We start from the raw sequence: 24,337 nt of genomic DNA on the forward strand, positions 1-24,337 counted from the left end.
ACTTTTCCCCCCTCAGGACCAGGCGCAATGCATGACGTCAATGGGGCAGCTGTTTTGTCCCACTTCTCCTTATGCTCCTTGCTGATGATGACCTTGCTCTACCTGGTGCTGAAGTTCTGATGTTGCAATGGCACAACCCTGCAAGCGTCTCTCTACATTCAACAAGAACAGACTCTTTGCCTTGTAAAACGAATACAAATCAAGAGGTGCCAGTGGTTAACCCTTTGTTCTGAGTTTTCTCAATGTCTTTTCTTATTTTAACCTAGAGTCTGTTCTCTCTATAAAAAGCGGCATCAATCCAATGAAGGGAAAAATCGGAATCGTGCATACTAATATATGCTGTTAAAAGTCCTGAGTTTGTGTATCCCCCAAAATTTTGTATGTGAAAAGGAAAAAGAAAATAATAAATGTAACTGTTGATGGTTGACTGTTTCTTGCCAATATCGGAGTGCACATTTTGATTATTAATGTGTAATGTTTATGTGTACAATACAGTTGATCTTTTTTTAAGTATGTGATAAAAGGGAAATGGATTGTTGAGTTTAATCTGACTGTATTTTTACAGTTACAGTATATGCAAAATAGAATAAGACACTCTTCATGATAAGCAGTGAACAACACATAGTACATCATGAATTCTCAGGCAAGTCCTATTACTTAATGCATCCAAATTGTATTTTACATTAGAGTGTAGTAAATGTATAAATCAGTACAGAAGAAAAACACGTTATGATTTTGTTTGTTTATGTACAGTATATCAAAACTGAAAGACTGGCCTCCACTCCATCACTGTGTCATAGCAGTTTCATGGCATATTCATACAAAAGGACTGATGTGTTTTTCTCTGCTGGGGCATGAATTGAACATGTTTAAAAGTACTTCACATGTGTTCAGTTTGTATGAGTTGTATAATTTGAGTAGATGCTCTGCTTTTTGTGCATTTTTCTTTTATATGTTGTCAGTCACAACCCACTTATGCAATCTGGAAAACGAACAGAAGAAATTCAGATTTGTTTTAATTTATAAGAGAGGGGGTCAATGGTTTGATGATGTAAGTTACTGGATTTTCATACTGGATGTATGGATTTTACAGTCACTCAATTGTGACCCACCATGAAAACAAGTAAGGGAATTTTTCAAAAGGGTCCATTAAGGTTTTAAATAATTGCCAAACAGTCACATGAAAATTACCCACAGTCCAATCTATAAAATGTAGTTGGTATAAGAAAAATAGCACAGCAAAGTTAGCACATAAATATATATATATAAACCTTTTGGAGAAATAAATTTTTTGGTTTTTTGGTTTACGTATCTTAAGAATGTTTTTACTGATGTTTTCCTTACATCTATTTTAGGGTATTAAGAGGGCAAAAATATTTCATCCATTGTTTTTCCGTAATGCATATCCTCACTACGGTGCTGCAGCCTATCCCAGCTATCTTCGGGTGAGAGACGGGGTACACCCTGAACTGGTCGCCAGCCAATCGCAGGGCACATATATGCAGACAACCATTTGCACTCAGATTCACAGCTACGGGCAATTTAGAGTCTTCAAATAACCTACAATGCATGTTTTTGGGATGTGGCAGGAAACTGGAGTACCCGGAGAAAACCCACGCAAGCACAGGGAGAACTTGCAAACTCCACACAGGCAAGGCCGGATTTGAACCCTGGTCCTTAGAACTTTGAGATAGATGTGCTAACCAGTTGTCCACCGTGCTGCTCAAAAGATTTCAGCGTTATTTATTTATTCAATAATTAGTTATCCAGGTAAGGGTGGCACGTTGGTCAATTGGTTTGCACATTCGCCTCACATTTGGGTTTTCTCCGGGGACTCCGGTTTCCTCCCATATTCCCAAAACATGCATGGTAGGTTAATTGAAGACTCTTAAGTTGTTTGTAGGTGTTAATGGTTATTTTTCTATTTGTGCACTGCGATTGGCTGGCGACCAGTTCAGGGAGTAACCCACCTCGTACCCAAAGTAAGCAAGTATAGACTCTGTGACCCGAGTGAGGATAAACAGTACAGAGATTGGATTGATGATGGATGGACAGCTGACATCAGAGTAAAACAAAGCAAAATAAAAGCAAATACAAATACATACACAGCAAAAGTCAGATATATGCGCTTCAGTTTTCATTTGTTGCTGTTTTTGCCACAAACAAGAACATTTCAAAGAGAGAGGTCAAATAGTCTTAAAAAGAATGTACCATGTAGCGACATGGTGGATCTTTCAAGTTAAATAAATGAGATGCCTTTAACCCTATTTGACAAAGATAGATAGAAGATTTGGCAGATGCTGTGCTCAATTTTGGATGTATAATATAAGTTTTATTTTGGTACATTTTAATACACCACATTTTATGCTTTGAAAGGATTTTTGTTTGATGAGATTGTACAGCACAAGTGAGTCATTAAGTAATGTTATGATATTGTCCAGTTAACTCATGTGCACACCTTGAATTTAGTAATGTGTCGATGACAAAACAACAGGAAAGAAACTGATGTATGTGGGAATGCTATTCTTGTGATCATGTGATATGCTTGTAGTGTTGGTGAATCAGTCAGCTGTAGACTGTCACTGGCCATGAAGATCAAAACGCCTACAAAGTTAGGGATGAATGTGACCCCTTTCATCCAAAATAGCTGAAGACAGTATTGACGAAAAGTATTGATGTCATATTTTTTTTCTCATCAAATGAAGACTAGCACTGGCATTAACTAAAGGTGTATTATGTGTGGTAACATGAACAATAACCCTTTTTTTTGTTGTAGTTTAAATAATTCAGGTTTATATTCACAGTCTGTAGTGTATTATCATCGTTAATGCATAGCACTTTTTTGGGTTGTCATTTCCAAAGGATTAGCACTTTTATGGTTTAATTGTTAAATATGAATAATGCTGCAGATTCTGCTTACAATAGTCACTATTGTGGTATATTGTCATTGTATCATTTTATTGAAAATTGCAAAATTGTCCATAAACTGTTCAAGTGTGAACTCAGGTTACCACTCATTTATTCTAATACTGCCATTCTTTTCTTGTCAATCTTTGGTTTTCTTGAGTTATTATTATTAATTGTTGAGTGACAACTATTAATTGACTTTAGTAGGCGGCACGGTGAAGGACTTGTTTGGACATCTGCCTCACAGTTGTGAGGACCTGGGTTCAAATCCGGCCTCGTGTGGAGTTTGCATGTTCTTCCCGTGCCTGCGTGGGTTTTCTCCAGGTACTCCGGTTTCCTCAAACATCCCCAAAACATGCGTGGTAGGTTAATTTAAAAAACTCTAAAATTGCCCATATGTGTGAATGGTTGTTTGCTGAAATGTGCCCTGCGATTGACTGGCGACCAGTTCAGGGTGTTCCCCGCCTCTCGCCCAAAATCAGCTGGGATAGACTCCAGCACCCCCGCTACCCTAGTGAGGATAAGCGGTGCGGAAAATTAATGAATGAATGAATAATATATATGGATCCTTATTCCGCGGCACGGTGGACGACTGGTTAGAGCGTCAGCCTCACAGTTCTGAGGACCCGGGTTCAATCCCCAGCCACACCTGTGTGGAGTTTGCATGTTCTCCCCGTGCCTGCGTGGGTTTTCTCCGGGTACTCCGGTTTCCTCCCACATCCCAAAAACATGCATGAATTGGAGACTCTAAATTGCCCGTAGGCATGACTGTGAGTGCGAATGGTTGTTTGTTCCTATGTGCCCTGCGATTGGCTGGCAACCAGTTCAGGGTGTACCCCGCCTCCTGCCTGATGACAGCTTGGATAGGCTCCAGCACGCCCGCGACCCTAGTGAGGAGAAGCGGCTCAGAAAATGGATGGATGGATGGATGGATCCTTATTCCTACACACATGGATAAACATGTTAGTACCCCCCTTTTTGATGAACAAAACCCCACAGTGGTCACAGAAATAACTTGAATCTGACAAAAGTAATAATAAATAAACATTTCATGAAAGCTAACCAATGAAAATCAGACATTGCTTTTGAATTGTGGTTCAACATAATTATTTTAAAAAACAAACTCATGAAACAGGCCTTGACAAAAATGATGGAACCCTTAATATTTTGTTGCACAACCTTTTGCGCCAATCACTGAAATCAAACAATTTTGTAAAGTTCAATGACACTTTAGCACCTCTCAGCAGGTATTTTTGTCCCCTTTGCTCCAGTTGTCTCAGGTTTGAAAGGTGCTTTCTCCAGATGCACATTTCTCTCTTGAATAACTTGATAGTCTTGAGATTTTATTGTATCTTGCACAGATTCAAAACACCCTGTGCCAGATGTAGCAAAGCAGCCCCAGAACATAACAGAGCCTCCTCCATGTTTCACAGTAGGGACAGTTTTTTTCTTTTCTTGGTATGCTTGATTTTTGCATCTATGAACATAGAGTTGACCTGCCTGGCCAAAAAATTCCAGTTTTGTCTCATCTGTCAATAGGACATTCTCTCTCAAGCTTTGTGGCTTGTCAACAAGCAGTTTGGTAAATTTCAATCTCACTTTTTTATCATTTATTTTCAACAGTGGTGTCCTTCTTGGTCATCTCCCATGAAGTCCACTTTGGCTCAAACAACAATGGATGGTGCAATCTGACACTGATAGACCTTGACCTTGGAGTTCACCTTTAATTTCTTGTTCTGGGCTCTTTTGTCACTATTCGTATTATCTGTCTCTTTTTTTTTTTTTTTTGTCCTGTTTGGCTGTTAGGTCAAGCAGAATGGAGGATCTGTATCCCTTTTATGCCGGAACAGTTTTACTGTGTCACGGCGGACTTTTTAAGCTACTGCTGTGGTTTCTTAGTATTATAATGAATATTTATTGAGATTCAGCGTCGATCAGTCGAACACAACAAAGTTTTGAGAAAGGAGTGAGAAAAGAAGACAAAAGACAAAGCACTAATTGTAAACAATATGAGAAAAGTAAATCATTATATATCTACAACAACGAAACAGATATGAGTATTGTATGGGGCAGTAGTGCTACACCCTGTGAGGGAAGGACAGGACAAGATAGGACAAAACAAGGACAGGAGAAGAAGCATGCAGGTCGTGAACCTGGCTTTACAACTGAAGTGTGGTGGGAGTGACTATGTAAATTATAAAAGTCTAAAGGACGAGAGTGTGAGTGAGGGGATACCCAAGCATGCATATTCATGCTGGTGGCATGCATGATTCAATTTTTTTTTTGTTTATCTAAACAAAAGTGGAAAGAATGAAACTCATTCACTCAGAATGAAAGCAAGGCCCCGGGGGTGGATGAGATTCGCCCGGAGTTTCTAAAGGCTCTGGATGTTGTAGCGCTGTCCTGGCTGACTCACCTCTGTAACAACGTGAGGACATCGTGGACAGTGCCTCTGGATTTGCAGACCAACGTGGTGGTCCCCCTTTTCATGAAGGGGGACTGGAGGATATGTTCCAACTGCAGGGGATCACACTCCTCAGCCTCCCCGGTAAGGTCTATATTCAGGGGTTTTGGAGAGCAGGGTCCATCTGGAGGTCGATTATCAGATTCAGGAGGAGCCTTGTGGTTTTTGTCCTGGCGGTGTAACAGTGGACCAGCTCTACACTGTCATATGTGTCCTCGTTGTCATGAACGGAACAGAGGATAGGACCCAAAAATGCACGACTCCAAACCAAATGGACAGTTTCCAAAAAGAGAGGTTTAATAGACGGGCATAGGTCGGTACACAGGCAGGCAATCCAAGAAGGGCAACAGTATCCAAAAACATAAGGCAAAGAGGCGAGGTCGATAATCGGAACAGGGTCAAGTCTTACCGTGAGTCTGTGACGTGGAAACAAGGACTGCTGGAACGCGACGACAAGGTACAACGAACTGGCGACGAGAGAGAATGAGACACGAGGTTAAATGCAAGGGGTAATTAGGGTGAATGAGGCACAGGTGGTGAAGGTGCTCACAGGAGCAGGTGTGTGTGAAACAGGGGGGAAGACAAAACCCGGAACACACACCCATGACACTCGTGGGTGCATGGGAGTTCGTCCAACCAGTCTACATGTGTTTTGTGGACTTGGACTTGTCCACATTACCAGCAATAAGTCGAATACTTTTGTAGTGAGAGTTGGACTCCGCCAAGGCTGCCCTTTGTCACCAATTCGGTTCATTACCTTTATGGACAGAATTTCTAGGCTCAGCCAGGGTGTTGAGGGGGTCCGGTTTGGTGGCCTCAGCATTGCATCTCTGCTTTTTGTAGATGATGTGGTTCTGGTGGCTTCATCAAGCTGTGACCTTCAACTCTCGTTGGAGCAAATGAAAATCAGCACCTCCAAATCTGAGGCCATGGTCCTCAGTCGGAAAAGGGTGGAATGCCCTCTCCGGGTTGGGAAAGAGAGGTCACCCGTGGCCCAATGGTTAAGATCATTGCCCGCCACCGTGGGGAACCTAGACCCCGACTGGACCATCTGCCAACATCCCCCCGGACTCACGGCTGTGGTGTCCTTGAGCAAGACACTGATACCCCGAAATGCTCCCCGGGTGCTTCAGCTGCCCCCTGCTCCAGTGTGTTCCACTAACATGTGTATGTGTTCACTGTGATGGGTTAAATGCAGAGAACAAATTTCGTGTGCATGCATGCATGTTCATGACAATAAAAGGTGATTCTTCTCTTCTTCTTTCTTCCCCAAACGGAAGAGTTCAAATATCTCTGGGTCTTGTTCACGAATGAGAAAATAATGGAGTAGGAGATCGACAGGCAGATCAGTGCAGCGTCTGCAGTGATGCAGACTCTGTATCGGTCTGTCATGGTGAAGAAAGAGCTGAGTCAAAAGGAAAAGCTCTCTCTTTACTGGTCGATCTACGTTCCTACCCTCACCTATGGTCACAAGCTGTGAGTCATGACCGAAAGAGCAAGATTGCGGATACGAGAAATCCAAAATGAGTTTCCTCCACAGGGTGTCCGGGCTCTCCCTTAGAGATAGGGTGAGAAGCTCAGTCATCCGGTAGATGTTCAGTGTTGAGGCGCTGCTCCTCCGCATCGAGAGGCCCCAGATGAGGTGAGTCAGGCATCTGGTTAGGATGCCGCCCGGACGCCTCCCTGGTGAAGTGTTCCAGGCACGTCCCACCAGGAGGAGGACCGTGGACATGCTGGAGAGACCTTGTCTCCCGGCCGGCTTGGAACACCTTGGGATTCCCCTAGAAGACCTGGACGAAGTGGCTGGGGTGAGTGAAGTCTGGTCTTTCCTGCTTGAGCTGCTGCTCCTGCAACCTGACCTCGGATAAGTGGAAACAAATGGATGGATGGATGGATTTACAATAACTTTGAACTGTACTGGGTGTTTTAGGCCATGAAAAAAAACCATACAACTTAATAATTTTGTATTGCACAGTAATTTGGGTACATATGGTCTAAGAAAATTAAGTGCTTCACTGTAACAATCGGCTATATCGGACGACCCCGCACCTTTATTAGTCCGTTCTATTGACGCGCCACTGTATTTATAAAATGTATCCTTTTATATATATTTAGAATACCTGTGCATCGATGCATCATCCCGGTCATTTGACACTCATGCTGGCACGCGCACTGACCAATCACGCTGTAGTAGTTATTGTTACAAGCTGAGGGTGTGTTTTCAGAATGAGGAAGCATACGCGGTGACACAGCACGAGGGACACTGCAGCAGCCCTCCTGTCTACCACTGGAATTGGAGCAGTCTGGACGCGTGGTGGGTTGCAAAGACCAGGTTGCCACTTGTGCAACCCTTTTGATGGGGAGCAACAAGACTTACCAGCCTGGGAGCTGATGAACCTCATGGAACAAACGCCTTGTGCTGGTCTGGTAGGAGGCTGTAATACCAGTGCGAAGGGAGCTGGAAAAGGTGTTGACCAGGGTGGTGTGGTCTGCAAACCTCATTAGTTTTACAACTGGGTGTGTTGTAGTGCAGTTCTACGTTTAGAGCAGGGAGCACCGGAGGCCCCCAAATACTGCATGAGTAGCTCGTGGGCCTGTTTCAAAAAGAGCTCACCAGTGATGGGATGTGATTTCCTGGGAATATTGTAGAAGTGTTTTTTCTAGAAATAAAGTATTGCATGTTGATAATTATCTGTTTCATACCATTACTGATAATCATTGTTGAAAAAGCCGAAATGAGTTTCCTCCGCAGGGTGTCCGGGCTCTCCCTTAGAGATAGGGTGAGAAGCTCGGTCATCCGGGAGGATCTCAGAGTAGAGCCGCTACTTCTCCACATTGAGAGGAGCCAGATGAGGTGGCTGGGGCATCTGATTCGGATGCCTCCCGGACGCCTCCCTGGTGAGGTGTTCCGGGCATGTCCCACCGGGAGGAGACCCCGGGGACGACCCAGGACGCGCTGGAGAGACTACATCCTTCGGCTGGCCTGGGAACGCCTCGGGATCCCCCCGGAAGAGCTGGATGAAGTGGCTGGGGAGAGGGTAGTCTGGGCGTCCCTGCTGAAGCTACTGCCCCCGCGACCCGACCCGGATAAGCGGTAGAGAATGGATGGATGGATGGATTGTTGAAAAATATTATGAGAAATAATACTATGATCAGTCTTCACATAGATTAAATCATTAATAATGACAGCATATACTGTATATCTTATCAGATGTGTGTATCAAACCGGTATCCCTTCGCATCAAACAGTATTCATGAAGTAGCTCTCAGTTTAAACTCACATACATACTTTCAAGGCAACAGCTCTTATTTTTATGTTTAGTTTGAGTTAAAAAGAAGACAGTTGTGAATTAAATTTTCAAATTACAGAGATAAAGAAAAATGATTTTCATTCAATAATCAGGTGTGTTAAGTTCTACTTTTGGAGAATCATCAACACATATGAATGAAGGAGGTACTCATGCTATGCCAAAATTGTTCAGGGAATATACACAAGACAAAAAAGGTTGGGAACCACTGGCGTAGGTCCCTGCGCCATCGAGGTGTTTCAGGATGAAGTGCAGCCCCATGTTGATTGCATCCTCCATCGACCTATTTGCTTGGTAGGCAAACTTCGGGGGGTCAAGCAGGGGTTCTGTGATGCTCTTTAGGTGGTCCAACAAGAGACATTCAAAGGACCTCATGACCACAGATGTTAGAGTGACAGGCCTGTAGTCATTCAGCACCAAAGTTGCAGGTTTGTTGGGGACTGGGATGATAGAGGAACCTTTGAAGCAGGATGGGGCAGTTCCAAAGATCTAGTGATGATTTCAGTGAATACTGGAGCCAGCTGATCAGCGCAGACTTTCAGGCAAGAGGGAGACACGGCCTCCAGACTTTCATGATCATTTGTTGCTTAAAGAGCCGTCTAACATCCTGTTTGTGAATTGTTAAAGCAGGATCAGGAGTAACAGGTGGGATGAAGGTTGTTGGTGGTGGGGTTGGGTGGGTGTAGGGTGTAAAAGTGTCCTTTTCAAATCTGCAGTCGAACATAATTAAATTCTCAGACAGACTATTGTTAAACTCTGCCGAGCGTAGTGAATGCTGCTCAAACGATCATGGAGAGCAAGCTTCCCACCACGACAGACATATTCACCAGCAGATGCAGAAAGCGGGCTCTCTGCATCATTAAGCACTCCACCCCCTCAGGCAGAAAGCCGCGGAGCATCTGGTGTAGCACCACCAGGCTGAGGAATGGCTTCTTTTGGGAAGATGTTCGACTGCTGAACCAATATGATCTCCCTTTCCATCCCAAATACTCTTCATTACTACACGATGAGTACTTTACACAATTTATTCATTTTACTTTTCATTGCACTTGCATTTTTGTACACACAAGCGTTTTAGCAGAGCTGAACTGGGCTTTCATTTGGCTTGGGTTTAATGTTTAGTTAGATTTCTATATACTGTATGCACAAAATGATGACAATTCAAGTTAATTTTTAATTCTATACTATTTTATTTCATACATCTCATTTTGGGACTTCATGTACTAATTTCGTGCCTGAAAATGTGCACTGGTCTGAAAATAAAGTTCCTTAAGTCATTCATCTGTGGAATAACCCTGGAAAAACACTGCAGTTAAGTACTAGAGTAAACCTTGCATCCACTGTCAACCCAACTCAAATCAATTTTATTTATTGAGCACTTAAACCGCAACTGAAAGAAAGTGTTGTAATTAAATCCAACATAAAACTCTTGCAATTTCCTTTACAATAAAAATATAAAAATGGTGACATCAAAACACTCATCCAGTGCCTCCCCCCTTCCCTTGTCTTAAGATCAATCTCTCGCAGTCCTTCTCTTGGTCACCTGCATCCTGTTGGTTCTTCCAAGGTGTGTCAAGTTGCGGTCAGAGTCCCTCCCTTCACATTGGCATACAGGAGGTCCAGAGTTTTATTCCCTCTTGTTGCACAGCAGGGGTGGGGGACTCGAGTCACATGGCTTGACTCGAGTCAGACCCGAGTCGACAATTTTAGGACTTGGAACTTGCTTGGCGAAAACATATGAAAGACATGAGCACTACGCTGTGTCAGCGCATCTGCCATACTTGGTGGCAGATCCACTTGTAAACAAGTAAAGTAATTACAAATAAATGGACTGAAGTTTGCGGCACGGTGGGCGACTGGTTAGAGCGTCAGCCTCACAGTTCTGAGGACCCGGGTTCAATCCCTGGCCCCTCCTGTGTGGAGTTTGTATGTTCTCCCCGTGCCGGCGTGGGTTTTCTCCGGGCACTCCAGTTTCCTCCCACATCCCAAAAACATGCATTAATTGGGGACTCTAAATTGCCCGTAGGTGTGAATGTGAGTGCCAATGTTGTTTGTTTGTATGTGCCCTGCGATTGGCTGGCAACCAGTTCAGGGTGTACCCCGCCTCCTGCCCGATGATAGCTGGGATAGGCTCCAGTACGCCCGCGACCCTAGTGAGGAGAAGCGGCTCAGAAAATGGATGGATGGACTGAAGTTAATGGCTCCCATTCACACACACACACACCAATGTATTTGGGAACACATAGGCACCAAAAACAACATCCATCTATTCTCCTCACTGTGGTCACGGGTGCTAGAGCCTATCCCAGCTAACTCTGGGTGAGAGGAACGGTACACCAGAACTGGTCGCCAGCCAATCGCAGGGCACATATAGACAAACAACCATTCACCCACACATTCACACTTATGGGCAATTTAGAGTCTTCAATTAACCTAGCATGCATGTTTTTGTGATGTGGGAAGAAACATGAGTACCCAGAGAAAACCCACGGAGGCACGGGGAGAACATGCAAACTCCAAAAAGGGCGGCCGGATTTGAACCTGGGACCTTAGAACTGTGATGTGGATGTGCTAACTAGTTGTCCACCGTGCCGCCCAGAAAACAACATACTGTATGTATTTTTTTATATCTGATAAATGACATTTTTTATATCTGATAAATGACATGTGTTACATACTCCCATATATAGTGCAGTGTATTTAAATAGCTACCATCACAGTAACAGAGTAACAGTGTTACATACATTGGAAATTGCCGTAAAGCTGTGATATTCAACCTTGATTGGGCCAAGGCACATATTTTATATTTGAAAAATCTCACAGCAAACCTACAAACTAAAACTCTACAAAAAATGGATACACCTGTCAATTATGTACTTTCTTGCGATCTAATGGAAAAGTATTTATTTGTTCTGTCTGTCACTCTATATCGTTGGCATGGATAGATGAGCAAAGATCCATTATTTAATTTTAAGTAATAATTTTCCGACCAATCAAGTGAAATTTTATCATTTACTGCGGCACACCTGAAGAGTTCTCACGGCACACTAATGTGTCACGGCACACCGGTTGGGAATCACTGCCGTAGAGTAATAATAATAAAAAAGTACTGGCAATAAATTAGTCACTGATGGTGTAGTGGTACACTCGCCTGACTTTGGTGCAGGCAGCGTGGGTTCAGTTCCCACTCAGTGATGGTATGAATGTGAGTGCGAATGGTTGTCCGTGTCTATATGTGCCCTGCGACTGACTGGCAACCAGTTCAGGGTGTAGTCTGCCTTTTGCCCGAAGTCAGCTGGGATAGGCTCCAGCGCCCCGCAACCCTAACCAGGATAAGCGGTGTTGAAAATGGATTAAATGGATGGCAATACATTTTTTTCTACTTATTACTTATCTATTCATTAAAAATTAGCTTGACTTACTTTTTTTCGGTGATGGGTCTTATTTTAGGCGGCACGGTGGACAACTGGTTAGAGCGTCTGCCTCACAGTTCTGAGGACCGGGGTTCAATCCCCGGCCCTGCCTGTGTGGAGTTTGCATGTTCTCCCCGTGCCTGCGTGGGTTTTCTCTGGGCACTCCCGTTTCCTCCCACATCCCAAAAACATGCATGGTAGGTTAATTGACAACTCTAAATTGCCATAGGCGTGGATGTGTGTGCAAATGGTTGTTTGTTTATGTGTGCCCTGCGATTGGCTGGCAACCAGTTCAGGGTGTACTCCGCCTCAAGCCCGATGATAGCTGGGATAGGCTCCAGCACGCCCGCGACCCTAGTGAGGAGCAGTGGCTCAGAAATTGGCTGGATGGATGGATGGAGTCCTATTTTAAGTGTAATCAGATTAGTTATGAGTTTTGACTAGCGATGGAGAAACTGAGGCTTCCTAATAATAATAATGCATTACATTTACAGAATACTGTGCTTTTATAGGCACTTAAATACTTTACAATTCCACACATTCATTCACTCCACACAACTGGTGGTTTGCTACTTCTGTAGCAACAGCTGCCTGGTTGCCACTCTGTGCCTACGGCCCCTCCGACCACCACCAAACATCGCCAACTACCACCTACATTGATTCATGGGCAATGTTGGTCAAATGACAAAATGACAGCATTCGCTTGGGCAGGGATACAAACCAGTGACCCTCCAGTTGCAGGGCTACATTTATCCTCTGCACCACAACACCCACTTTGAAGCAACACTTTGAAAGAATGGCCCTAAAATGATTCATACCTCCAAAGCAGTTAACTCCATCTGTCAAGTGGATGGAGGACAAGGATCTGAGCGTGCGGGGTGGAGTGGCAATGTGAAGGAGGTCAGACAAGTATGGAGGAGCAAGATTGTGGATGACCTTGAAGGTGTAGAGGAGGAGTTTGAATTCGGATTCTAAATTTGACCGGGAACCAGTGAAGTTGCTGGAGGATGGGGGTGATGTGGCGAAAAGAGAGGCTCTTTGTGATGATGCATGCGGCAGAGATCTGGGCCAGTTGTAGCTTATAGAGGGATTTTTGAGGGAGGCCGAAGAGCAGGGAGTTGCAATAATCGAGACGTCAGGTGACTAGACTGTAGACCAGGATGGAGGTCGTACGCGGGGTCAGGGAGGGGCGGACTTGGTTGATGTTGCATAGGTGGAAGTAAGCTGACCGGGTTCTGTTATTAATATGAGAATGGAAAGAAAGTGTTCTGTCGAGGATGACACCCAGACTCTTAACCTCAGGGGGAGGGGAAACTAGGGAATGGTCAACTGGGATGGATGGACTGTTAACTTTAAACAGTGTAGGTTTTGTGCAAACAAGTCGATGTTTTCTTCACGTTGATTTCATCCTTCTTGTTTTCAAGTTGATTTAAATCTTATGAGTTAAATCTTTGTGTCAATTCGGTCTCTTAATTTTCCCCTCAATTACTCAGCAGGATCCCAGTCACCAAATGTGTTGAAATCACCAAAAAACTAAATGATTAAATCACTCATTAATGTTTTAAATGTGCTAATTTTTTGTCCTCAGAGTACTTCATTTACTTAACAGAAAACCTGACTGTGTCAAGTTGCTATGTTTGCTGGTATATTCTAATGGCTAATGGTGCTCTGCATGTATTTGACGTGACTATCAGCTGATAATGTACATCCTTCGTCTCAAGTCGATGGAATTTTATGAGAATCGAGTATTCACCAAGTCCATGGTTACTCTGTGCTCTCACACAAACATTGTAGCTATGCTTCCAAGCGCCTTAAAAAAAAATGGATCGATTTATATATTTTTTTAGATATTCATAATTTTTAGTTTTAGAAAATAGAGCTGTTGCAACAGACTTGGAAATATTGAGATGAGTCTCATACAATAGTTTCCATACTTTTCCAGACCTCGGAATTTATTAAATCAAATTCCTTACTTTCCATACTTGTGTAGTAACCCTGCCTAATGGTGACCTCAAGTGGACAACTTAAATAACTGCACCCCTTTAAAGCATCACCTATTGGCATTGAATTACATATATGAAACTTGTAAATTTATATATCAATACGATAACTAATTGGTCGCTACTTCGCCAATTTCATTTATTGCATGAACTTTCTGGAACATAATCCCCGCAATAAATGAGGGTTCACTGTAACTTCACATTCCCCATAATAATCAATGGAAGGAAACGCTTCCTTTCATTCAGGCCTTTCTTTCACTTTACTTCACTTTAGATGCATTCTTTGTTGAACGTATGTCGGCCAGCTCCATGTTAAAGGCAAAAAGGCAGTAGCTCTTCATGGTAGTACAATAGGTGAATCATCGTAAACAGGGGGAAAAAAGTCAGATAGTGTCGATATTCCCCAACAATACATCTTGGACAAAAACAAATTTAACCTGGGAGGCTAATATACAATAAAGGAGAAAGAAAGAAAGAAATACAAAAGAAAGTCTTTATTCTGACAATACATTCAGTACACATAAATGAATCAGTCATGTTGGTGATGATGAGTGTTGTGATTTTAACAAAGGTAATCAAAGCATACATAAGTTACACAGCCTTTCTATATTATTTATTGCTTGTCTTATAAAGTGTAGGCATTAATAAAACATGCAATTAACTGCCTCATCTCAGGAGAAGAATTACTAGGTGTGTGTGACTTTGTGGAAAATGATTTGTGGCATATTGTTACATGTCTGGCTCCATCTGTTTTTAGTGTTCAGAAAGCTGTCCATGCTGACACAAATGATCACAATAACCCATAGATAAGAGCTTGAGCAGTGGGATAACTTTAGGTTAACTTAAATAGGAATAAGATTGTGGTAAATGGCTGTGCATATAAGAAGTGAGATCAGTTCTGCCATCCTTTGAGGCAAGAGTGAATAAATACCTTGTCATTTTCAAACAGTGTCAGCGATGAATCCTTGTCAAGAATGAGTATTCCTGTCATTTCTGTCTTCGGTGTGACAACAAATCATGACTGGTCTGTCTTTTGCAGCAGATGATTACCCAAATAAGTTTCTCTGATGGCCTTGTTGGTTTCACGTCCGTTTAATTTTAGATCTCATGTTTTTTTGCACAACCCTTTTATTGCCTAGAGCAGTCGTCACCAACCTTTTTGAAACTGCAAATGCAAAGGGTTATCAGTTTGATGCACACTGCTAAATTAACAAATTTGTTCAAAATACTAATACTAATATTAATTATGTTATTATGAATAATTAATGATATTCATCTGAAGTATGTGAAGACGAGGAAATCACAATGTCCGATCACTGATGAGGTAATTTTAGAACATGCATGCGGGTAACTCATGGAATCTTGGGGGCTCCAGGTGCACCGTGTTGGTGACCCCTGACCTACAGCAACGAGTCCAGAGCTCCCATCCATCCATTTTCTATCGCTTATCGGAGGTCGGGTCACGGGGGCAGTAGCTTTAGCAGGGACACACAGACTTGCCTCTCCTCAGCGACTTCATCCATCTCTTCCGGGGGGGATCCCGAGGCGTTCCCAGGTCAGCCGAAAGACGTAGTCTCTCCAGCATGTCCTGGGTCGTCCCCAGGGTCTCCTCCCCGGAACAGCTCACCAGGGAGGCGTCCAGGAGGCATCAGATGCACCAGCCACCTCATCTGGCTAATCTCAATGTGGAGGCTGTACTCTAAGCTCCTCCCGGAGGATCGAGCTTCTGACCCTATCTCTAAGGGAGAGCCCGGACACCCTGCGGAGGAAACTCATTTTGGCCGCTTGTATCTTGTTCTTTCGGTCACGACCCACAGCTCATGACCATAGGTGAGGGTAGGAACATAGATCGACCGGTAAATTGAGAGCTTCACCTTTCGGCGTAGCTCCTTCTTTACCACAATGGACCGATACAAAGTCTGCATCACTCGATCTCTCGTTCCATTCTTCCCTCACTCGTGAACAAGACCCCACGATACTTGAACTCCTCCACTTGGGGCAGGATCTCATCCCCGACCTGGCGAGGGTACGTCACCCTTTTCTGACTGAGGACCATGGTCTCAGATTTGGAGGTGCTGATTCTCATGCGAGTGGCTTCACACTCGGCTGTGAACCACTCCAGTGAAAGTTGGAGATCACGGCCTGATGAAGCCAACAGAACCATATCATCTCCAAAAAGCAGAGATGCAATACTGAGGCCACCAAACCGGACCCCCTCTACCTTTCGGCTGCGCCTAGAAATTCTGCTCATAAAAGTTATGAACAGAATCGGTGACAAAGGGCAGCCTTGGAGGAGTCCAACCCCCACCGGAAACGAGTCCGACTTACTGCTGGCAATGTGGCCCAAACTCTGACACTGGTCGTACAGGGGGTTCAGTGCCCCATACTCACGAAGCATCCCCCACAAGACTCCCAGAGGGACATGGTCAAACACCTCCTCCCAATCACACCCTTCCAGGTCTCACTGTCATTGCCCACGTGAGCACTGAAGTCCCCCAGCAGTACGATGGAGTCCCCAGCGGGAGTGCTCTCCAGCACCCCCTCTAAGGACTCCAAAAAGGAGTGCATAGGCACAAACAACAGCCAGGACCCGTCCCCCCCACCCGAAGGCAGAGGGGTGCTAACCTCTCGTCCACCGGGGTGAACCCCAATGTACAGGCGCCAAGCCAGGGGGTAATAAGTATACCCACACCTGCTCGGCGCCTCTCACAGTGGGCAACTCCAGAGTGGAAGAGAGTCCAACCCCTCTCAAGAGGACTGGTACCAGAGCCCAAGCTGTGTGTGGAGGCGAGCACGACTATATCTAGTCGGAACTTCTCGACCTCGCACACCAGCTCGTGCTCCTTCCCTGCAAGAGAGGTGACATTCCACGTCCCTTGTGCCAGCTTCTGTAGGGATCGGATCGCCAAGGTCCCTGCCTTTGGCCACCGCCCAGCTCACACTGCACCCGACCCCAAAGTTCACTATCTGATGAAAACCCTGTATTCCCATTCATCCATCCATCTTGTAACTCGAGCCTGTACCAGCTGACTTTTGGTGAGAAGTGGGACACACCCTGGACTGCTCGCCAGTCAATACAGCATCTAAATCAGGTTGAGGTCAGGTCTCTGACTGGGCCACTCCACACAGTTTATTTTCTTGCACCTGCAGAAGTACAATGTTGTTGGTCTGCAATGTTTGCCAACAAAAAAACAATACTGAGTCGCTTTAATTTGTTGCTGTAGTATTGTAAACGAGCTTTGAATTTTTGCAGAAAAAAAAAAAATACCCATTCAAAATATAAGACTAAAGCGCTTCTCAAAATGCCATTGGTAATATATTTCCATCCTATTTTGAGGATGACACAAGTCAGATTTGATGAGTGGTTCAGTCACTCTCTAATAATTAAAATAACTTGAATACTGTTAATATCAACTTTCTTTCCAATACAGGATACAAATTATAACGTAAATATTTGTGTTAAGGTGAATTTCTTTTTCCATTTCAAATATAGCCATATAAATACCCAAGACAGCATGTTGACAAATGGCATGTTTAATGAAAAGGACAATTATATGTCGGTAGAGATGAATGTCTGTAAATGAACTGTAAATTCTTTGGGTGATTTGCGATTAAATATATGTAGATTATTACCCAAAATAGCCATGTGTATGTACAGTATGTTCAAACAATCAGTGAATTTTAATGAGTTACATTGCAAAGCCATGAGGATTAAAAAAGCAGTCTCCTTCTCTTTTAAAATACATCATTATCAAATATAATTACATTTGAGACCATTTTTATTGATACAGTAAGTGTCCTTGTTAGCAAAAACAAAAGAAACAACAAAGATTAGACAAAAACTAGGATATTTGCCTAAATAATTACAATTTCCCTCTCAAATATATTTTAGACTTAACCTGATTTAAAAAAAAATAAATACAAGGAAAACATGAGCATAGCAAATATCACAAAAATGTTTCCATAACTACACAGAACGATAATTATTTTACTTTTAAAAAATTATAATCAAACTTTCAGCTGCAGGCTACCTTAAAGACATTCCACTTATCTCTCGTCTCTCGTTGACCTTGAGGTATTTAAGATTCACTTTGAACACTTACTTTAAATATTACTCTTCCCGGATTTGATATGAATAATATCCAACCATCTATCCATCCACCCATTTTCTGAGCCGCTTATCCTCACAAGGGTCGCAGGAGTGCTGGGGCCAATCCCAGCTATCATCGGGCAGGAGGCGGGGTACAGCCTGAACTGGTTGCCAGCTAATAAAAACAAACAACCATTCACACTCACATTCACACCTAAGGGCAATTTGGAGTCTTCAATCAACCTATCATGCATGTTTTTGGGATATGGGAAGAAACCGGAGTGCCCGGAGAAAACCCACACAGGCACGGGGAGAACATGCAAACTCCGCACAGGCGGGGCCGGGGATTCAACCCCGGACCTCAGAACTGTGAGGCAGACGCTCTAACCAGTCGTCCACCATGCCGCCGATATGAATAATAAATGTAATTAAATTTAATTCACAGTCAATGTGAATATCAGAGTATAACATTTCTTCTGAAGGGTTGTAAGCCAAGCGGAATGCAGCTTTGGTGGTCGCTGAAGCAAAAACTCATGGGAGGAGTTCGGTGAGGCCATGGAGAAAGACTTCCGCATGGCTTCGAGGAAGTTCTGGTCCACCATCCGGCGTCTCAGGAGGGGGAAGCAGTGCACCATCAACACTGTGTATAGTGGGGATGGGGCGCTGCTGACCTTGACTCGGAACGTGAGCCAGTGGGGAGAATACTTCAAAGACCTCCTCAATTCCCCCGACACACCTTCCCATGAGGGAGCAGAGTCTGGGGTCTCTGAGGTGGGCTCTCCTATCTCTGGGGTGGAGGTCACCGAGGTGGTTAAAAAGCTCCTCGGTGGCAAGGCCCAGGGGTTGGATGAGATTCGCCCGGAGTTCCTCAAGGCTCTGGATGTTGTAGGGCTATCCTGGTTAACACGCCTCTGCAACATCGCGTGGACATCGGGGACAGTGCCTCTGGATTGGCAGACTGGGGTGGTGGTCCCCCTTTTTCAGAAGGGGTCCTGTGGGGGGTGCTTCTGGAGTACGGGGTACCGAACCCCCTGCTGTTCAGTCCCTGTACGAACGGAGTCAGAGTTTGGTCCGCATATCCGGCAGTAAGTCGGACTCGTTTCCAGTGAAGGTTGGACTCCACCAAGGCTCCCCTTTGTCACCGATTCTGTTCATAACTTTTATGGACAGAATTTCTAGGCGCAGCAGAGGCGTATAGGGGGTCCGGTTTGGTGGCCTCAGTATTGCATCTCTGCTTTTTACAGATGATGTGGTTCTGTTGGCTTCATCAAGCCGTGACCTCCAACTGTCACTGGAGCGGTTCACAGCCGAGTGTGAAGCGGCTGGGATGAGAATCAGCACCTCCAAATCTGAGACCATGGTCCTCAGTCGGAAAAGGGTGGCGTGCCCTCTCCAGGTTGGGATGAGATCCTGCCCCAAGTGGAGGATACAAGCGGCCAAAATGAGTTTCCTCCGCAGGGTGTCCGAGCTCACCCTTAGAGATAGGGTGAGAAGCTCGGTCATCTGGGAGGATCTTGGAGTAGAGCCGCTGCTCCTCCACATGGAGAGGAGCCAGATGAGGTGGCTGGGGCATCTGATTTGGATGCCTCCTGGACGCCTCCCTGGCGAGGTGTTCCGGGCACGTCCCACCGGGAGGAGACCCCGAGGACGACCCAGGACACGCTGGAGAGACTACATCCTTCGGCTAGCCTGGGAACGCCTCGGGATCCCCCCGGAAGAGCTGGATGAAGTGGCTGGGGAGGTGGAAGTCTGGGCATCCCTGCTAAAGCTACTGCCCCCGCGACCCGACCTCGGGTAAGCGGTAGAAAACGGATGGATGGATGGTTGTGAGAAAATACAGTTAAATGCAAAACATTTTTTAAATAAATAATATCAAAAGAAAAACAAGCTACACAAAATTATATGACATGTATTATATGGGAAAACATCATAACAGAGCAACTTTGTGGGCTGCTGTGCATCAGTATATGAGTCATTACCATATAATTTGATCAATAACGGTAAAGACACTTGTAAAGAAAAAATATCAAATTTTGTAAAAATGTTTTATTTTGGGAGGCACGGTGGACGACTGGTTAGAGCGTCAGCCTCACAGTTCTGAGGATCCCCGGCCCCGCCTGTGTGGAGTTTGCATGTTCTCCCCGTGCCTGCGTGGGTTTTCTCCGGGCACTCCGGTTACCTCCCACATCCCAAAAACATGCATTAATTGGAGACTCTAAATTGCCCGTAGGCATGACTGTGAGTGCGAATGGTTGTTTGTTTCTATGTGCCCTGCGATTGGCTGGCAACCAGTTCAGGGTGTACCCCGCCCCCTGCCCGTTGACAGCTGGGATAGGCTCCAGCACGCCCGCGACCGTAGTGAGGAGAAGCGGCTCAGAAAATGGATGGATGGATGTTTTATATTGCCTTGTTTTTTTCACGCTTTATGTCCCATTTTCAAAAGACAAAAGTGCATAACGGTAAAGACATAAACATCTTTAAAAAAAAAATCATGTGAGTTGCAATTTACATGTTGCCCTTCAAACTTGGAGGATACAAGTGCATAAATGATCCTAACTACTCATTAAACTCATTACAGTCTTGTCGTAATCACGGTAAAGACCGGCAATAGCTCTGACACTTTCACAAATTCATACGTTTATAACCCTATACATTCATATCTCAGAAATAACACCTTTTATTTTGCTGTCTGCTATTGTGTGAATGCAAAATGGCTGCCTCATTCTGGCACTTCAGCTCACAGATCCCTCTGGTGTATTGCAACAACATAATGAGGCTCTTTCCACTGGAATTAACAGTAAAGACAGATTGAGTGACAAAGAAGGACCGTTTATAAAAGAACCAAATCAGAAACTCTGAAGTCACTAAGATACACTTGTGTTAGTTATCATGGAAAAGGCATATTCAGCAATGGGAGAAAAATCCTATATTTCCAAAAATGTAATGAATATCTTCATTCAGAAAACATGTTGAAAATCATGAAACTTCATTTCGGACACCTAACAGTAAAGGCATTTTGGCATTAAAAGTTGGAAAAATATTGATTTACCATAATTAGTTTTCTGAGAAACAAGACCTTTTGAAGGCTGCCCATTATTCAAATACTCATATCAGTACAATTAATTTTCAAAAAGAAATTCAGTGGGCCATGTCTTTACTGTTATTGATCAATTCATATGAAAATGACCCATATGTTTGCAGATTTAAGAATAAATAATAATAATAATAATAATAATAATCAAACATACATACACACAAATCTTGGTAAAATCCATTCCTTTTTCAAAATTTTAGCAGAAAGGGCAGAAACACTATGAAGAGGAGGCAGATGTCTAATTGCACGCCCAGTGTGGATCCACTGCCATCCTGTACTGCTCTCGGTCCTGACAGACAGATGGGACAAAAAGAGAGTAAAAAAAAAAAGTTTACACTTCTAATTCCATCATGTTAGCGAAATATGAGGAGTATATTTTATCGTATGTCCAAAATAATATATTGATACTATTCTCGTATGGCACAATGTGTGACTTTAAGACAACTGTGATTTAAGCAGTCCAAAGCTTAAAATTGTGCATTCATTTCAACACACACCCAAAATGTCTTGCGTTTGTATTTACAATAAAAATATGTGAAATTCTGTTTCCACTATTTTAATAACATACAATTCACATTCACAAATAAAACAGTTTTTTGGCATACAGAAAATGAAATCAATCATAGATAATACAAATTGTATTCTCAACACAAGTAATTAAAAATTGCTTTTTTTTAGTGTCTTCGTTCTCACAACTACTATACTTAATATTTATCAGCTATTTTGGTTAAGGTACTGTAAATACATTAAACTTAGTTCATGGTCACTGAAGGGCTATTAAGCATGGAGAATAGTGATAAACTCATGCACATTTACGCACCCAACAACTCCTCTGACCCCACACTGCCCCAAGACAGACAGACACACATACAGACACACAGACAGACAGACACGCAAGCACCCACGCATGCACACACACGCACACACACACACACACGTTTTACTGTGTATTGCACAAACAAACACACAACAACAAGCATGAAGTTTTCAAAATGATAAATACTTACAATGGAATAGAGAGCATGCAAAAATCAAAAGGAAGTCATGTCACAAAGAGACGGTTTATTATGAAAGGAGAAAGATGACACACAGTATGAATAACACCTGACACTAACCATTTTCACAAATATTTACACATTATCTGGAGTTTTTAGTTTCCTGATCAACAAGAGTGCTGGTTGTTGCAAGAGGTGTCAACACATAAATAAAAACACACATATGTTTATTTATTGAAGCAAAGCTGAATCAAAAAGCCTACAACTGACGTTAGTGAAAATGGCAGCATCTGTCATGCTTTAAGGACTGCACGTCGATGTAGAATACTAACCTTGGAATAGTGTTGCGCTAGTAGGTTCAATTACCACGACAAAGAGGGGAACAAATCAAACACAGCAACATATCGGAAAAAGAAACACTTTTGAAAAACACAAAAATAATGCCACCTCACTGCCTTCTGGGCTCTGGTTGCTAAGACACATAAATGAGTGCTCAAACTCATACTATTAGAGGAATACATCAGCAATAGTGGTGTCTAGCAAAAGTTTTATTTTTTTAGGGGGGGGCATTGGTTAGTTATCAAAAACATTGACATACATTCTACAAAAAAGACTGCAACATTCATTGATGGTTTCTGGGATCAGCAACAGCATACTTAAATGCTGACATGGATGAGCAAAATTATTGGTTGTCATGTACAATGGTGTCTTGACATAAGAGTTTCATTCGTTACGTGAAATCATCTCTCCCCATTGAAATGAATGGAAATGCCATTAATCTGTTCCAGCCCCCCATAAAACACGAACAAAAAATTTTGTTACGTGTTTTTTAAAAACAAAAAATAGCACTTTACAATATTGTATTTTATGAAAACATACAATAATTACAGTTTTAAATAGAATGTAAATAATTGAACAGTTTGTGCATCATTATTTTATTTATTCAATGTGCAGCTCAGCGGCACGGTGGCCGACTGGTTAGAGCGTCAGCCTCACAGTTCTGAGGACCCGGGTTCAATCCCCGGCCCTGCCTGTGTGGAGTTTGCATGTTCTCCCCGTGCCTGCGTGGGTTTTCTCCGGGCACTCCGGTTTCCTCCCACATCCCAAAAACATGCATTGGGGACTCTAAATTGCCCGTAGGTGTGACTGTGAGTGCGAATGGTTGTTTGTTTCTATGTGCCCTGCGATTGGCTAGCAACCAGTTCAGGGTGTACCCCGCCTCCTGCCCGATGACAGCTGAGATAGGCTCCAGCACGCCCGCAACCCTAGTGAGGAGAAGCGGGTCAGAAAATGGATGGATGGATGGATGTGGAGCTCTTTCTGGTGTGCATGCCTTGGCCACAAAAGAGCAGTATAATCAGGGACAGAAATGTGCAAAGTTGACAGATCTTTTCAGTGGAGGAAGGATCCAGCAGCACAACGACAGGTGGGCACAGTGGGAAAATGGTGAAATATTAGACCTAGCAGACCATGCAGTTGTTATGCAAATGATTTGGTATACAAAATTGTTAAATACTTTAGTCCTTATGTATTGCAAGCATCATTGATTCTCGTTGTTGCTCACCATCAGAAAATGAACAAGTCTCTGTGACCTGACTTTGTGATTTATACTTTAAGCAATTAAGGGATACTTTCATAATTTTTGACGTGAACAAATGATTGGGATTACTCTGATAGAAGAAAACGTAACCCAACAGGATGTGTGTGTGTGTGTGTGCGCGCGCGCGTGTGTGTATGTGATTTATGGCGTTTTCTTACACGGATTGCCTTTGTGTATTAAGAACATAACTCTTGTTATGATTATTATTGTCAATATTATTATTATTATTAGCAGCAGGAGGGGTTAAGGTCACTAGCAGAGGGTTTTTTGAGGGAGTGGGTGACGCCATTGTGGCAGTGAGGAGGTGGTGCTGGTCTTGGAGAATGAGGAGGAGCTGGTCTTATTGGGGGAGAAGGAAGCGAATGTAACAGGAAGAAGCAATAACCAGACCGGTAGAGATGCCGTGTGTAAGGCTGCCGTACTGGGAAGGCAATTGCATTATGTATACAGTGTATACAGCAAAAAA

At 43.5% G+C, this 24,337-nt stretch overlaps 2 protein-coding genes across 15 annotated transcripts in view; one reads left to right on the forward strand and one right to left on the reverse strand.

Annotated features, from left to right (window-relative positions):
• The window catches only part of opcml (opioid binding protein/cell adhesion molecule-like), a 328,101-nt gene that overhangs the window by 286,578 nt on the left and 17,186 nt on the right, over nucleotides 1-24,337 (forward strand). Inside the window, exon 7 of one of the 3 annotated variants that reach the window (XM_061751270.1) lies at nucleotides 17-420. The exons of the other annotated variants lie outside the window; for them this stretch is intronic. Within the exon in view, the coding sequence (XP_061607254.1) occupies nucleotides 17-120 (104 nt within the window). The 3' untranslated portion in view covers nucleotides 121-420. Of the gene's footprint in view, nucleotides 1-16; nucleotides 421-24,337 lie in introns of those variants that run through there. 3 annotated transcript variants of the gene reach the window in all.
• LOC133466968 (opioid-binding protein/cell adhesion molecule homolog) overlaps nucleotides 14,533-24,337 on the reverse strand; it is a 189,243-nt gene continuing 179,438 nt past the window's right edge. For 6 of the 12 annotated variants that reach the window (XM_061751257.1, XM_061751264.1, XM_061751265.1 and 3 more), the window contains one exon: nucleotides 20,991-21,565. In XM_061751257.1, the coding sequence (XP_061607241.1) occupies nucleotides 21,465-21,565 (101 nt within the window). In that variant the 3' untranslated portion in view covers nucleotides 20,991-21,464. Of the gene's footprint in view, nucleotides 17,237-20,990; nucleotides 21,566-22,603; nucleotides 22,642-24,337 lie in introns of those variants that run through there. The other 6 variants (XR_009785091.1, XM_061751258.1, XM_061751260.1 and 3 more) reach the window with 6 other exon arrangements.

This window comes from Phyllopteryx taeniolatus, chromosome 17 (assembly GCF_024500385.1).
Source record: "Phyllopteryx taeniolatus isolate TA_2022b chromosome 17, UOR_Ptae_1.2, whole genome shotgun sequence".
Classification (NCBI taxonomy): domain Eukaryota; kingdom Metazoa; phylum Chordata; class Actinopteri; order Syngnathiformes; family Syngnathidae; genus Phyllopteryx; species Phyllopteryx taeniolatus.